The sequence below is a fragment of the Suncus etruscus genome, chromosome 1 (assembly GCF_024139225.1).
Source record: "Suncus etruscus isolate mSunEtr1 chromosome 1, mSunEtr1.pri.cur, whole genome shotgun sequence".
In the NCBI taxonomy this organism is placed as follows: domain Eukaryota; kingdom Metazoa; phylum Chordata; class Mammalia; order Eulipotyphla; family Soricidae; genus Suncus; species Suncus etruscus.
In genome coordinates, this window is record NC_064848.1 from 120748857 (window position 1) to 120761632 (window position 12776).

Sequence of the window (12776 nt, forward strand, 5' to 3'; positions counted from 1 at the left end):
TAAATCCTTTAATAAAACAGATCTGTCTTTCATGTTTTCGTTTAATAGTTACTTATGACACCTAAAATATAGAAGACAAAATGTGTAAATAAATTCATTACTAAAAGCTCTAGAAATACTGTTTCTTGTTCATGTAGATCAGGGGTCCTCAAACTTTTTAAACAGGGGGCCAGTTCACTGTCCTTCAGACTGTTGGAGGGGCAGATTATAGTAAAAACAAAAATTATGAACAAATTTCTATGCACACTGCACATATCTTATTTAGAAGTGAAGAAACAAAATGGGAATAAATACAATATGTGGCCCACGGGCCGTAGTTTGAAGACCCATGATGTAGATATTACTTTTCAACACTAACTTCCAGTAGGAACTGAGTTATGAAACCTCAAACTGAGTTAAAATGAAAAGCATTTGACTTGCCTTATATTCCCTTTTAGCTCTACATTTGTACTTACTTTTCTAACACCTTTTTCTTTTTGGAAGGTGTGAACATCTCTAACTGCAGACACAACTGGTTTATAAAAATGACTGCAAGGTAAAAGTAGGAATCCCAGATCTAAGATAAAAGAAATAAAAGATTAGGGTGTTAATAAATAATTAAAAGGGAATTGGATTCACTTCCAAAATAATATGTGGAGATGGCTAAAACTGAGATTAAGATATTAAGTGGTCATAGTCAAAGAATGATGCCTTATCTGTAGAAATGCTTGTAATTTTTCATATTAAAGAAGTAACTTAATTAAATACAATCTGCATATTTCTGAATGCTGCATTCCAAGGATCATTAGTTTTCTGATATATGCCAACTTTGTAGAGCCTTTATTTTTTGCAACATTTCTGAATATTTTCAAGGAGACTAGGGTAGAACATGGATTACTTTATTCCTGTGGAATTTATTTTTGGAAATCCTTTCAATGTAGCATTAAATTTGAATATGCTAATTTCTTTAAATTCAGATAGTACATTAAAAAGTTCTGCCCAGACAAACCTTTTGAGCTTAAGGTTTTTCACACCAAAACAGCACCAGAAGATCAAAATAAAATGTCCAGAAATGATCAATAAAAATCATTAGTGTATAATGGAAGGAAGCAGCTTTTCACATGTTGTGTAAAATTATATAAATAGGAGAAATATTATAAATAATATCTTTTATATATAATGTGTTTTCATCACTGAAAAAAATTCAGCAAAATACTGAAGAAAAGTTAAGATAAAGTATTAATTTTGGCCAATAACTAATAATTAGCGATGAATTAACCACAAGGAAAAAAGGTAAAGGAATAATTTTTGTTTTGTTTTGTTTTTGAATCACTTACAATGATACTCAGGACATACTCCTGTCTCTGCACTCAGGAATAACTCCTGGAAGGCTTGGGAGAATGATATATAGAGCTAGGTTATCTAATACTGGTTGGCTACATGCAAGGTAAGTGGTCTACCAACTGTTCTATCACTGCCCCACAAATAGTATTTCCCCCTTCCCATCATACCCCCCAAACAAGCTGTTCTAAGTTGATATTTATATTAGAGAATCATCTACTATATATAACAGGTACGATTTTAATTTTATTTTGGGACCATACCTGGCAGTGCTCACTCCTGGAGGGGCTTAGAAGACCATATGTGATGCTAGGGATCAAATCTGGGCTGGACACATGCAGATAAACACCCAATCTACTATTCTATTGCTCCAGCTCTATAACACATACTCAACTAAATAAATCTACTTGGAACTCACCACCATCATCATCATCATCTTATTATTATTATTATTATTATTATTATTTTTGGTTTTGGGGCCACACCCAGTGATGCTGAGGGGTTACTCCTGGTTATGCACTCAGAAATCACTCCTGGCTTGGGGAACCATTTGGGACACGGGGGAATTGAACTGCGGTCCATCCTAGGTCAGCCGTGTGCAAGGCAAATGCCCTACTGCTGTGCTACCACTCCGGCCCCGAAAACTCATTATTTTTTAAATTAAAAAATATACATTTTCAGGGCCAGAGAGATAGCATGGAGGTAAGGTGTTTGTCTTTCATGCAGAAGGTCGATGGTTCGAATCTGCATTCCATATGGTCCCCTGAACCTGCCAGGAGTGATTTCTGAGCATAGAGCCAGGAGTAACCCCTGAGCGCTGCCAGGTGTGACCGAAAAACAAAACAAAACAAAAACAAAACTATGTAAAACCTTTAAAGAGGATACTCATTAAAGATATTTACCTTATAATCAAAGTTTTCACTTAAGAAGTTTTTCCGCAGTGCATCTGATAGGTATAGAACTGTTGTAATAATAACGCTGGTGAGAAAAAAAATAATTCAAATTTGGCAGTTCATTTTAATGTAAATCATTTTTATTCTTATCCTCAAAGACAAAAGAAAATTTATTCAGGCAAACATATGAACAGTACTAGGTAATTCATTATTGAACTTAAACATTAGGACATATACATACATATATGTATGTACACACATATATTTCTTGACATATATACATACAAAACACATATCTATAGAAAGAGGTATGCATATATAAAGATGCATGAATTCAAACAACTTAGTAATCCACAAATCTTGATATTTCATAGTGTTTTAATTAATTTAAATAATGAAGCAAAATTATTAAATACAAATATCTAATGAAGAAAGCACAATTTTTGTTTGTTTGTTTGCTTTTTTGGTTTTTGGGTCACACCCAGTGGCACTCAGGGATTACTCCTGGCTTTGCACTCAGAAATTGCTCCTGGCAAGCATGGGGGCCCATATGGGGTGCTAGGATTTGAACCACTATCTGTCCTAGATCAGCTAAGTTCAAGAAAAATGCCCTACCATTGTGGTATCTCTCCAGCCCCAGTACAATTATTTTAAACTGGAAAAAAAAAATGGAGCCCAAGAAAGTAGAGATAGGCCAAACTGAGTTACTTATGAGATGTCTTGTTCTCCCCCACCTAAGGTGCAAGGGGGCACACAAGACCTTGGAGGAGTAAATTTTCTCACTATTTTCTCACTATACTAAAAAAAAAAACAATCAGACTGTGAAATGATCTACAGCCAGGTCTTAAAGTGTAGGGTAGTGACTGTCACTGTCATTGAAGTATTTACAGCATTTTAGAACTTTCAGAGAATGGGGCATATCACAAGCTTGAGAAATTAGGGAAAGCTTGAGAATGAGAGCATACATCTTGATGGGAAGATTTAAAAAGAAAGATACAGTAAACATTCTTGGTTAATTCTAGCATTAAGTCATTTGTTCCAATTATGCTACTTTTACAGCTTTGAGAGTCCAAACTTACAATTGAAATACATTTTCAATGGGCTCAATTAATGTTAGATACAGAGATATAAAGCAAGCTACTTCTCAAACTAATAAGAAGCTAAAGACTAATGGTTCATAATATATTTTTTACTTTTTCTGAAAAACATTAATAATGGAGGCTAATGGTGTGATGACCATCCATTTCTTGACTTAGGATGGAATTAGGGAAGTAGGTGTATGACTCTCTTAAAAAAAAAAAAGAAACACAATTTAACACCACACCTGAAGACATCAGTAACTAAAAACATCAACCTACATTATATTAGAACATATGTATAAGGGGGGTATTCTGTTTATGACTGAAACCCAACTACAAACATGCTTGTAATCGTGGTGCTTATATAAGTATTTAAAAAATGTTACTTTTGTTTTGTTTTCTTTTTTTTTTTTTTTTTTTGGTCACACCCAGCAGTGCTCAGGGGCTACTTCTAGCTCTATGCTCAGAAATCGTCCCTGGCTGGCTCAAGGGACAATATGGGATGCCGTGATTAGTACCACTGTTCTTGTGCATGCAAGGCAAACGCCTTATCGCTGTGCTATCTCTCTGGCCCCTACTTTTGTTTAAGAAAACGAATTATACAAAAATGTTGAGAAATCACAAGCAAAGGGAATTAAATTATTTATGGGTCAACAACTGAAAAATAAAAATGTCAAAAATGCTTTTCAGAATATATTAAATGTGGTAAATGAGTCACTTTAATATATGTAATTTGATGAGATAAATGAAATTTCTAAGGGTTAGGAAGACCTTAGAATGAGTTCTTCTTATTTGTGCCCGTAACAATCAGGTCATAACTCAGGTCACAGAGCCTGCACCTGGATTTCTTATGGTATTCAACACTGAGAGATGCTTTTCTGGAACAAAGGGCCACAGGCAGGCTCAAGGCATTTAAACATTATTGCTTTTTCCTGTAGTGGATGCCTGTGATTAGAGATCTTTATTTGTTCCAATTAACCCGAGGGCAAGTGGCCCCTTTCATTTTCTCCTTTTACACATGACTCAATTTCTGAATTGAGCCAGGGACACTTCAAATATCTTCCCTCCAACTCAATTGTAAAGAAAGATTGGCAATTAGTTACTGCAAATGATAAACTGATAGACAGCTGCCACTTTTGAAATACAGATACCAGAATCACTTCTGACAAACATAATTTAGGAACAGAGTGTGAAAAAAAATGACTTAAAAGTGGAATTGGTTCATAAGAAATCTATCATAACAAGTTTCAGTTACCACCACATTCTGGAGTTTAGGAAGTGATTTTTAAGCAATGCCTTCTCTTCCCTATAGAAATTTCATTTCTTATAATTGGTCCTTTTAAAAATGATTCCAATTTGACAAGCTGCTCAAGCAAAAGTCTTTCTCCACAAGGACTGAGAGAAATGTGCATCAACTAGGCTGGTATTTATACTTGAATAGAACATTTAAATCTGAAATTCAATGACTTCCATACAACCTGGTGGGTTCTTGGGTGTTGGGTTACTGATCCTACCCTAATCAATAATCGTACTCCACCCTAGGGTGTGACCTGGTGATAGTATATTGGATTATTCCTTACTTGGTATTCTGCTCCCACCCTAGGATGGTGTCTGATTCTTGTCAATAAAAGCAAGGGTCTGAGGAAGGCTGGTCAAAGGAATTCTTTGGTCTTCTGCCACTGAGCTGCACTCCGTCTTAGGAGCAGAAAGCTTTTGTGGTTTGAATTCCTTGCTTGACACTGGATTTCCTGAACCCATTCTTGTACCTTTTCAATGTGTGAATTATTTCCTGCAGATTCTACAACTGGAACTGTTCCCCCTGACAGGGGAATGGGAACTGCCTTTCCTTTCTAGAAGCCTGGTGCAAATCAAAACTTAACCAGTCTCCTAGAGAACATGACACTTCACTTGGAGACCGAAGAAACTAAAGGAAAGACTTTAAGGGCAGGTAGAAATACTGTGCTACTATGAATGGAACTACTTCAATCTAGTCCTTCTAAGCTTTAAAGTATATGGTAATATATATATATATATATATATATATATATATATATAAAATACATGTATATGCATATATATATTTATGTATGTCTTTAGGCCCTCACTACTAGACATGGTTTGGTGAATTTATGATGGAGCCTGGCCAGTTATTTTAATGCATGTGATCATTTCTCATTTTAAAAATAGTTTTTACAGATTAAAAATAAAAGGCAGACAGAGGTCAGAAACTGAGCCTCATCCCAATACTTAATGAAATAAAGGCTTAGTTGATTAATTGTAGCCTTGCTTCTATATATGCTTCTATATCTATGCTTTGTTATTTTTGTGTCTTGTACTAGATAGAGCTAATGTGTGAAATTTAAAACTCATACACTTTAAGATATGTGAAAAAACAATCTGCAATTAAGGTAGGGAAAGCTGAAGGAGAAAGGCATTTCAAGAAAAGGAAAAAAGCATCAGTCAAAACAGGCAATCAGGAAAAAGTGAGATGGTGCTTTCAGCAAAGACAGCATGAAGTGTGGGTGAGATTAAAAGAAAGAACATGGATTGAGAGGGGAAGATTTAAAAAAATTTCCCTGACCTACTCCATTGGACAGTATTGACAGAACATGATTAAAGTGGCAAGAGTTTCAGTTTTGACCTAAGCTCAAATATTTCCCCTTTATGCATTTACCCATTATAAACCCTCACAACTCACCAGGAGGTAGAGTGAAAGGCAACTTTTGTTTATACCTGTTTGGCACATTCACTTTAGTATTATATATATTTGATAAAAATCAATGTCTTACCTCTCTGCAAATAGTAAAACAATTTAAGAATAATTACCCTTAATAGCAGAACACCACGAACACCATCTCTCCAAAGAAACCAGAACATTAAAATATAGCTCTATCAATGGAAGTTCAACAAATGAGCTACTCAACCACCCAACTTTCACGATCATCATCACATACTTTCCTATGATAATGAAAAAACTGTCGATGTTCCTAGCTAAGTCCAAGCTCTCTGAGTATACTAGAACTGGAGCTACTTCTTTAAAATTTTCAATTAATTTTTTACTTTTTTTTCTTTTGGTAGTGCTGGAGATCATATTCAGGGCCTATTACATACAAAGAAACACACTATTGCTACCTTAAAGGGGCAAGCTTCTTTCATTAGGGTAGTTTAACTGCCAAAGACTAATGTTCACTAGATTAAACTGCATGCTTTTACATGTAAATTGATTTAGCTTTCAGTTTAAGCAGATTGTAGATAGATTACAGATACTACTGGAGAGGAATACTGAGTAATAGTGCACTCAAACCCATTTCCATTTGCCTCCTCAAAGGCTTTGTTCCTTCATTTACTTCACTGATAATTTTGTCCTTACTGAGCTGTTCTTATTAGTAAATAAACAGATTATAAAGTTCCATATTTTAAAAATAATAGCAGAAGTTAAACAGATTGTACAGCAGGTAAGTGCTTGCTTGCACTTGGCCAACCTGAGGTTGATCCATGGAATTCAACACAGTCCCTGAGTCCCATCAGGAATTACCCCTGAGCACAAACATGAATAAGCTCATTGCACAGCCAGTTATGACTCAAATTGTTTCCCACTCTCCAGTACAAAAAAATAGTTCCCATATCTTCTTTCAGACATATATCTCAGTCTCTGCTCCTTGCCAGTTACTCTCTGCTTATACTTACTCTCCTTCACCCTGTCCCCCACCCCTTACAGTAAGCTCCTCCTTTTAGAGCTGGGTTACCAAAAACCTTTTTACTCAGGGCCCCTTTCTATTCAAGACAGTTTTATGTGAGTCCCAAAAAAGAAATAAAGAAGACAATTATTCTAACAAATAACAGTAAATTTATTTTTAAATATTTAAAAATATAAAACATATATAAGGTTATGACCCACAGTTTATAAAGCTATGTATTAGGGTTGGAGAAATTGTATAGCAGGTAGGGCACTTGTTTTGCATGCAACTGACCAGTTTCAATCTCCAGCATCCGTTATGGTACCCAAACCTCACCAGAAGTAATTCCTGAGAACAAAGCCAGGAGTAACCTCTGAGCATTGCAAGGTATTTGAAAAAAAGAGGCTAGGTTGTACAGCTGTGTAGGGTCACTCTTTTCACTTTCTCAAGTCCCATTCACTCTTGAATTCAGTGATCTAGTACTTACTAAGGTCAGCAATATCAATACCAATTGCCAAACCTCAAAGCCAGTTTTCAGTGCTTATTATTATTTCAGTGCTGACTTCAAGCAGCACTCCATACTCTTTCCTTTATCAAAGAGAGTCTTGACAATACTTTACCAGCTCTCATCTTCACATCAGGGCCTTTTCCTTTCTTAAAGGCTGGTATGTTCCATGACCCAATCCTAAGAACACTTCTTTACAATTTATACTTTCATTCTGGATATTTTCATTGACTTGAAAGCCTCAAATACAGTCTAGATACTGAAAAGCCTTAAATGTACATTTCTAATCCTGTTCTCTTCTCTGAGTTTACTAGAATGTGCTAGCTTCTTTATCTCTTCTTTATCTTCACCTCAATATCTTGCAGCATCTCAAACACAGATTCTATGCCACTTCATCTCAAAAACTACTCCTTTCTCTTTTATGATCCCCCTAAAGGAATGGCAGTATGATTTGGATTTCTGTCTAGATCAAAGAAAGAATGTTTTAGTAGGACTAGTACATACTGAATTCCTGTGCTTGGGATGCATATGGCACATTCACCAAACTGAAATACTGTTTATTGTGGCAAAACTTTGAGGAGAAGTAGGGGGCCGGGCAGTGGCGCTGGAGGTAAGGTGCCTGCCTTGCCTGCGCTAGCCTAGGACAGACCGCGGTTCGATCCCCCGGCGTCCCATATGGTCCCCCAAGCCAGGAGCGACTTCTGAGCGCATAGCCAGGAGTAACCCCTGAGCGTCACAGGGTGTGGCCCAAAAACCAAAAAAAAAAAAAAAAACTTTGAGGAGAAGGAACCAGTATAGTTGAATGGATGAAAACAATGTTCAGATAAGGGTTGGCAAGGCAAAATGAGACAAAAGAGAAGCCAGAAAGAACTAGCTTGGAGTTTAACACTAAATTGTTAATATGACTTAAACCAGTGTAAAACAATAAAAAATTACTTTTATTCAGGGAGGGAGGGGGTAGGCACTCCTGCTTTGGCTTTAAAGCCAAATTTTAGTTCCTGAGGAAAGACCTTCTTATCCCAGTCTAGGTTTTTCACTGAAACCTTCATGCATCAGCATTCTTTATTTTATTTTTATTAATATCTTTATTTAAATACCTTGATTACAAATATGATTGCAGTTGGGTTTCAGTCATAGCATTTATACATTAGATACTAGAAAATATTTTCAGAACAGATAGATGAATTAACGAACAAATGATATCTCCTAAGAATCTTTGGTTCAGCAAATTACTTATTTGCCGTATAAATTGTAGCTACATTGGCTTAAGCCTAATAACTGGTTCAATTATTCAGTTATTGGTAGAAAAAAAAAGCAAAATAAAATTGCATGTTTGAAGCCAACATATATCCAAGATAAATAAGGGCTGGGAATTCAGAGAATTTTTACTATCTTCTGTGAGTCTGTTTTGGTTTTAGTTTATTGAAAATATATACAAGGCTGTGACTTTATTTTTATACTGAATTTTGCAATTTGTATGGAAAGAGGGTAGAGAGAAGCTTGTCTCAAAGTGTATATATATTTGCTATTTAATTTTCTTCTTCCTAGTTCCTTTTTTGCTCAGATTGAGCAGTTTTTCTTTTCAGATATATTTACCTAGCACTTACAGAGGGCATACTACAGTTTTGCAAGCAAGAATAAAAAAGTCTTATTGATTGTCTTTATAAAATTTAGCCTGGACACATTATGGCATAGACATTTAGGTGACACATTTAAGGTTAGACATTTAGGTGAAAATTAATTAAATAAACATACAAATCATCAGGTATCTGGTCATAGCTTTTGGTAGAAAGTTACATAAAGCAAGGATGCTTCAGGGTTTGGGACAACAGAATATATGAATAAAAATCAAATGATATTTAACTTACTTGAAAATATAGGGAAAAAGTAGCAGTACATAAAATACATATTCTTAAAAAATACATATTCTTAGGGTGCACAACTCAGTTGAGTTAATGGATAGGGTTATAGTGATTTCTTGGGTAATTGCTATCAATTTAGCATGCATTAAGCACAAAAGAGAGTAGTAAAAGAAGAAAATTTGGTTAAAAAGCTTCTTTGAAGTACCCTAATTAAATATTGTTGAAGACAGTAGTACCTTGGGAGAAAGGGTTTGTTTTAAATAAAGCAAAAAAAATGTTAATGCTTATTTCTAGACTCCCCCCCTCAGTCCCTTCCTCCCTTCCTCCTTTCCTCTCTCCCTTTTTCTCTCCTTCACTTCTTTCCCTTTTTCCTCAAGCACAGTGGTGCCCCAGGCTCCACAATAAAGGATCACTTCTAGTGGAGCTCAGGGGACATTATAGGGTGCCAGGATCAAACCCATGTCTGCTGCATGTAAAGCAAGGGCACCTTGCAGATGTGCTGTACTCTTTCTCCAGTCTCACTATATTGGATTTCTAAATCACAGAACGCCTCACATGATTTCAAAATATGAGTGGGAAATGGTTGGGACAGTACAAATGAAGAGAAGGTATGAATATAGAGACATATAATAGCAGATGAGCACATCTGCTCCAAGCTGGAGGTCCTAAAGTCCCATTTATGAATTTGGTTGGGATTGATTTTGCCAGTCATGATGAATGAATAAATAGTGCTAAATTCTTAAAGTCACTACCTTAGGTGTTAATGGAATGGTGTTTCTTTATTTAGCAAAAGTTAGATGGTCTTTTCTTAAGAATAATTTTCTTCTTAAATATGTTACACAGATCTTTTCTCTTTAAAAAAATTCCTATTTGGTTCAGACTATAAATGAAAATCTGGAATGTCATGTGTTTAGTCTTTCCCCATTGATGGGATTATAAAGTCTTCATAAATGAAGCAGAATTTTTTATACAGGGCAGAGAAGATGAAGATGGCATTTAATATAAAAGAGCCACATGGTTGTCAGGAAGCTCAAGCTGAGCATATGTATGTAAGAAACAAAATGTCAAATTTGCTTTCAGTTTGAAATTCTGCCACCAAAAATTCTAATTCAAGACAACATATCCCTCTACAGACAGGGTGGGCAGAATGACCGAATAATGACACTGTGGTGATGACATTAGAAGCCAGGATTCCATTTCATCTGTTTCCTGGATCACTTGGCAGTTTTCTCCAGGCAATTAAGAATTCATGACCTTTGGTAAGAAGGGCAGGTACATGACCAACAGCTCCCACTTAAAACTAGCCTCCAGACATACAGATGAGGATTTGATTGTACTCAGTTATTTTATTATTCTAAATTTTAGAAGAAGCAATTTTAGTAATCTCAGTCTACAAAATAAAAAATCTGCTTCTGTTCTTATGTAAAGTATAATATGCCATATTAAACTATTTGTTATTTCACTAAGTTTTTAACACATCACTTTAACACCTCAACGTCTATAAATGTATACTGCAGCAGAAGCCATATTGGACAGATGAAATCAAAACTGAAAGCCTGTTGCTGGGGCTCTTACCACCGTCATGTCTGGGAAAAAAAAATAAGGCATTTTTGGACATTGTATCTATACTTAGAAAGTCCAACTCTCACCCTGAGCATAAGGCTGTTAGAAATTAGAAAAGGAGAACAAAATAACAGGTAAATGTGGACTCAGGATTATGCATGCTAATAAAATTGGGTAAATTGCCAGTGTAGAAGTAAAGAACTGTTAATTTTCCTAAAAATGTTCATTTTCATTATGTGTCATGATATGATAGAGACAGAGAACCAAAGAGTAGAAAATGTAGGACACCGAAAGGAATTCACCATCTCTCCTTCCTGGCTCCTATTTCTTCAAGCAGAGATCTAGAGCATTGTGATATTTTTCAGGATTCACTTCCTTTTCCCTCCCTCACTCTCTCCCTTCCTGCGGTTACTCCTGGCTCTGCTCTTAGAAATCGCCACTGGCTGGCTCAGGGGGAACTATATGGGATGCCAGGGATTGAACCCAGGTTGATCCTGTGCAAGGCAAACACCCACTCTGGCCCTAAATTTCATAGCCTTTTTTTTAGCAACTTCCAAAGATTCAAATTTTTGCCACTAGCTTTTCAAATATCTGTATCTAGTTCCAGATTTTTCTCAAGGTACTAGTTTCAAATCTCCAGGGCATGAGTGAGTATTCAACAATAAGTATTCAACTAAAGAACTGCATCTTATTCTTAATGCTTAGCACATGACATACATTTGTTTGCTTTATATATTTTATTAACTAAAACAAATGAAGAAAAATCAGAAATGAGTTAAGTACTCAGCAACAGAACTGTTTAATAAACTTTGGTATAAAGAAATATTGGAAAGGTATGCAAGAAACCAAAGAAGTGGATACTACAGCCTGTGAGGAGAGGTTAAAAAATAGAAGGCAGGAGTATTTTACAATGCATAAACTGTAGTATAATTTGCTTTTTTAAACCGTTTGAATGTAAAACCAATGAACAAATAGTAATATATCACATATAATACATATATGAAGTTAACTTAGAAGCAAAGAAAAAGATCCAAGAATCAGAGGTTTCTTACTTGAGATAAAATTGAAATTGAAAGCATCATTTTGTACTCTCCTTTTCCCTTTATAACGAGCTACAATTATCATCAATTAAAATGTCTTACTTGTTAGCCACCAAGCGCATAACAGTCCAGTCCTTTGGAAACATCTCTGGGCGTATTAATATTCGGAACACAGTGAATATCTGCAGCAGGAAATCCTTGGATGAGGAGGAAATAGACCATTTTATTGACTTATTTTAACTTACACACAGAGCTGTTAACTATTTTCAAAGCAATTACAGAGAAACAGAGAGTCATATAATAGTTTACCCAGGAGAAGAAATCATTAGCCTTCCCAGTCTTAATATCCACCTGGCTAGTTACCAGTCGCCAGTATTCCCCTTTTCCTCTTTTTATCCTGCACAGTAGAAAGAGTCTATTTGTGTCTTTTCTTAAATTAAAAAACTTATAGGTTTTAGAAAATTGAAAACTGTTAATAATATTACTGGTAACTATATTCTCTTACTTCTATTGTAATGCCCTAAATATTAGAACTTTTCAAGTCAACAAAACCATAAACACTTCCAATCAACTCTGCTTTTCTTTTAAGTGGTTGTCAATATTTACTAAACTATGTTCAATTTTAGAGGGCTTTTTGGAGAGGCATTATAAATAAGATGCACACAAATGTACAGATGTGCGAATTATGCAGATTATATTCTTAAAAATTGCTGTGCAATTATATATTCAATGTAAATGTGTTATGCAGAATATATCTCAATAAGGATTGTAAGTAGAGTCCAGTGACAAGAACTTAGTAGTTATATAACGTCAACTAGTGGGTTATGGTACTTATAG

General features: G+C 35.4%; 1 protein-coding gene across 1 annotated transcript in view; it reads right to left on the reverse strand.

Annotated features, from left to right (window-relative positions):
* The window catches only part of DOCK4 (dedicator of cytokinesis 4), a 530301-nt gene that overhangs the window by 95005 nt on the left and 422520 nt on the right, over window positions 1–12776 (reverse strand). The window contains exons 27-29 of the mRNA XM_049782931.1: window positions 12042–12136; window positions 2223–2298; window positions 456–556 (exon numbers count right to left, since the gene is read on the reverse strand). Coding sequence (XP_049638888.1) covers window positions 456–556; window positions 2223–2298; window positions 12042–12136 — 272 coding nt within the window. The remainder of the gene's footprint in view (window positions 1–455; window positions 557–2222; window positions 2299–12041; window positions 12137–12776) is intronic.